We start from the raw sequence: 3,937 nt of genomic DNA, 5'->3' as shown, positions 1-3,937 counted from the left end.
AAGATTAAATAACTAGAATTGCGTAACTGTACTTGTCTTATTTCTCAACAGAAAAGATAAAAAGGTAATCATAAGTGAAAATGGTAAAGGCATGTGCCCCCATCATTCATTCCAGCATCTACCCCATTCTATTATTATCATCATTATCATAAATCCAAATCATATATATATAAAAAAAATTGTTTGAATAATAGCAACTTGGACAAGTCAATGATTGAATCACATGCCACTGCTATATTCCACTATTCCGTCCTAACTAAAGAACATACGTCTCTAAACGTAAATATTTGTCCAAAGATCAAGGCGTGTTACATGGTGACTGAGTACTTTAACAAAGCTTATGCTAAACACAAGTGTCGACACTAAATAATTGAAATCGAGAGACAAATCCAAGTGAAATCTATGAATTCCTCGTTGTGTATGTGTAATAAATTAGTCACACAGCCGTGCCAGCTGTGGTGGGGATTGGAATATGGGCGATACCACATTAACATAGCAGTGAAACCATACCACACACTAAATCCACAATATATTTATATTTATATAACAACTCAATAATTCTTCTACATTTTGAGGAGATGATATTATGCTATAAGGCCACGCGTCGCTCCCAATTTCAGCGTTTTAACAGAATCATCAATTTGGTGGGGGTGACTGGTGAGGTGGAGACAGATGATTGTGTCGGTGGCCAATCCTTCCCCTTTTCGAAACATCGATCAAGAATTGGAGAATAGAGAATAAAGAATAAAGAGTAAAAATTCATAAAAGATGGTAATTAACTTTTTCTTTTATACACGGAAAAATTAATAGTTTCGGAAAAAGAATTAATTTACTATCGGCGGCGTTGCAGGGCGGCGCCGATGGTATTCCGCTCGAACTGCTTGATCGTGGGGGCGAGTTTTTTCATGTTATCGTCGTATACGTAAGGGATCTTGTCGAGCCAGGTGGTGGCGTTGGCGGCGGAGGCGGGGAGGAGGTTGCGGCAGAGCTCCTCGTGGACGGTGATGGTGTTGTGGTAGTGGTAGTACCGGATTCTGCTCTCAGTTTTGTGGAGGGTTCCGCCGGCCACATTCTCCGACATGTGCACGCCGGTGGCGTAGGCGTCCCTTGCTTGGATTGCGTATTTCCGATCTCGCCGTATTCGACTTCTCGAGTCTCTGAATAGTAGCTTCTCGAACCCCCATTCCCTGTTCCCAAATGTACAGCCAATGCAAAATCCCTAGCTATTTAGTAATTAATGCCAAGTAAACAAAGATTTGGTATTTCCAAATTGAAATTAGGGTTTGGACCTTGAATAATCTCGAGATGGATCGTTCAAGCAGAGTGAGCTGGACATCGCATTCTGCTCGATCGTGAACTGTGTATTGTTGGAGAAATCACTCAACACCGATTCCAAGCTGCCGCCGTCGGGGAGATAGATATACTCATCCACATCGAAGTAGAAAGTCCAGTTGGCGGCGTGGCGGTGGCGGTGGAGGCAGTCGTTCACCACCAGGAACTGGTTGTAGTAGTAGCCGTCGTACTCCGCCTGCGCCCTAATGTCCTGCAGCGTCACCCTCCCCGCCCGAATCCACGGCTCCAGCACCGTCTTCACCGCCGCCGACACACCGCCGGCGTCGTGGAACACGAAGTGCGAGCTGGCGCCGAAGAACCACGCGTGGTACGCCATCCACTCCCGCATTCTGCTGGCGCTGAGGTTGCCGTAGAGTGACGATCCGCAGTAGAGGTACTCGTATTTATACGGCGGCCGGAATTTGGACTCGTCGTAGGCTCCGGGCGCCTCCTCCATCGCGGTGAACTTCTCGTAGCGCCGCAGCGACTCGCCGTAGTAGGCGTAGAGCATGAGCTTGCCGCCGCTGTTATCGGCATTAGGGTTCTGGGAGAATGTGCAATTGACGACGACGACGGTGTAGACGCGGCCGTAACCCCAATCCGGCAGCATTTTGTAGGCCTTGGCTCGGATGGAGGCGTTGCCGTTGTTGGGGACCCACTCGCATTTGTACCATGGGCGGCCGAACACGTGGATGGGCTTCGACGCCAGTCCCACCACCGAGAAGGTGGCGGGGCCGCCGCGGTAGGCGCCCATTTGGACGAAGAGGGCGGCGGCGCTGCCGTAGGCTTGGAAGGTGCGCTTGTTGGGATCCGCGACGGCGAGCTTCTTCTCGGAGAGGGGGGCGGGCTTTATTATAGGCTGAGACGCGGCGGCGGCGCAGCGGGTGGTGGAGAGGATGTTGTCGTAGTAGGGCTGGAGATTCCAGACCACGACGACGAGAGTGAGGCCGAGCAATGTGGCGAGGAAGGACTTGGTCTCGAAGCAGAGGAAGATTTTGGTGACGGGGTTGACGGCGGCGGCGACGGGCGGCGGAGTTCCGTCTTTCTTCATTGGATATTGACCACCGCTCCGCTCGAGAAAGCTTGACCGACAGACAGCTTTGTGTTATGTGTGAGAAAGTGATGCTGTAATGTAAATTATGTAATGAATATACATTTTCTGGCTCTTTTTATTTATTCCGCTTTTAATATAATTCCAATTTTTTATTTTCTTAATTGGGTTCGGTTCCAGTTGTACTAGTGTATTCATATCTACGCCCCTGGATCTCCCCTTATTTACTGAAATGCACTTCTATCTAATCATTGTCTCATACCCATAACATTTTTCTCTTCTTTCTTTGTCACCCAATCTGCATTTCAAACTTCTGCGTCGTTTCATTTTACTCTCTCCCTCATTTTTCCACCTCCCCCCCCATTTTACTCTCCCTTCCAAGTTCCAATTATCAATCAAATCAAATAAATAATTAAACATAAAGAGTAAAGAATTTGGATTCAGAGCATATATGAAATATTGCACATAATTAAATAAATTCATTTTTAAATAGGGCATTTATTCAAAGATGGTGAAAGAATTTCGTGACATTTGGGTAGATTTGAGAAAATTATCCACTCCGTGCCTACTTGAAACATCCTTCTTTATTTCTGAAATGGTCATTTATATATCCACACACATTAAATTTCACACACTATAAAAATTAGTACGCTCACAAATACAGTATCATCAAATGTACTAACACATAAAAGAACAGTACGCCAAGAATGATAACACAGTTCGATGACAAAACACCTATGTCTGGGGGCCTCGCTCAAGGTAAACGATCTACTATATGAAGTTAAGACATACAAAAGACTTACACAATAAGTCCGATCTTACTTAGCCTCTATATCTTCCCAAAACTTCACCAACAATGGATAATTGAGAGCAAAACAACAACTCACTCCCTAGACGTGAATACAATACATTCACCACCTAAAACCCTATGAAAAAAGTCCACCAACAGCCTGATGAAAGCAACAATCGAATAACAAAAAACTACACCAACCTAACGCTTACGAGTAACATGGAATAAATAAACTTACAAAATCGCACACTCACATACTGAATTATCTAGAATAATGCACGAAAATACTCTTCAATATGCAGGAGAATATCACAAAAATGGCAGCCAACTTTGGTCCTCACCATCGCATATATATAGGCAAAAACCCTAGCATATATCATGCTTGAATAGGACTCATCGAAAATACTCTCCTCATTCAGTAGATTCAAATTTGTGTTTATCCATGACACACGCAAAAGATAACTCCAAAATATCTCTTAAAAACGCAAGTCATAAAACTCTTGAACATCTTTGTTGCCTCTTAGAACAATGAAGGAGACAGTCTAACATTCTGAAAAATAGTCGAAGATACACTTTTTGTCTACATAATGACAACCAAAGTAGAGTATAGAAAAATACTCTAACAATTTCTTTTCCATCCGTCCTCAAAACATCTTTTTAATCTATTTTTTAAAATAATTTCACTAATTATTATCCTTACAATTTTTACATATCTATATTCATTACCATTAACAGACTCATCTCTTTTCATTTTAATTGGTTCA

The 3,937-nt window shown here is 43.6% G+C and overlaps 1 protein-coding gene across 1 annotated transcript; it reads right to left on the bottom strand.

Annotated features, from left to right (window-relative positions):
- Positions 1-517: 517 nt before the first annotated feature.
- On the bottom strand, positions 518-2,717 carry LOC131011039 (galactan beta-1,4-galactosyltransferase GALS1). Its single transcript, XM_057938784.1, has 2 exons — positions 1,290-2,717; positions 518-1,187 (listed from the first exon to the last, which is right to left on the bottom strand). The coding sequence occupies exons 1-2, from the start codon at positions 2,381-2,383 to the stop codon at positions 833-835; spliced, it is 1,449 nt and encodes a 482-aa protein (XP_057794767.1). The 5' UTR covers positions 2,384-2,717; the 3' UTR covers positions 518-832.
- Positions 2,718-3,937: the final 1,220 nt, after the last annotated feature.

Source organism: Salvia miltiorrhiza, chromosome 2 (genome assembly GCF_028751815.1).
Source record: "Salvia miltiorrhiza cultivar Shanhuang (shh) chromosome 2, IMPLAD_Smil_shh, whole genome shotgun sequence".
NCBI lineage: Eukaryota > Viridiplantae > Streptophyta > Magnoliopsida > Lamiales > Lamiaceae > Salvia > Salvia miltiorrhiza.
The sequence above is the reverse complement of the archived record's forward strand: the minus strand, read 5'-3'. Positions and strand labels throughout refer to the sequence as shown.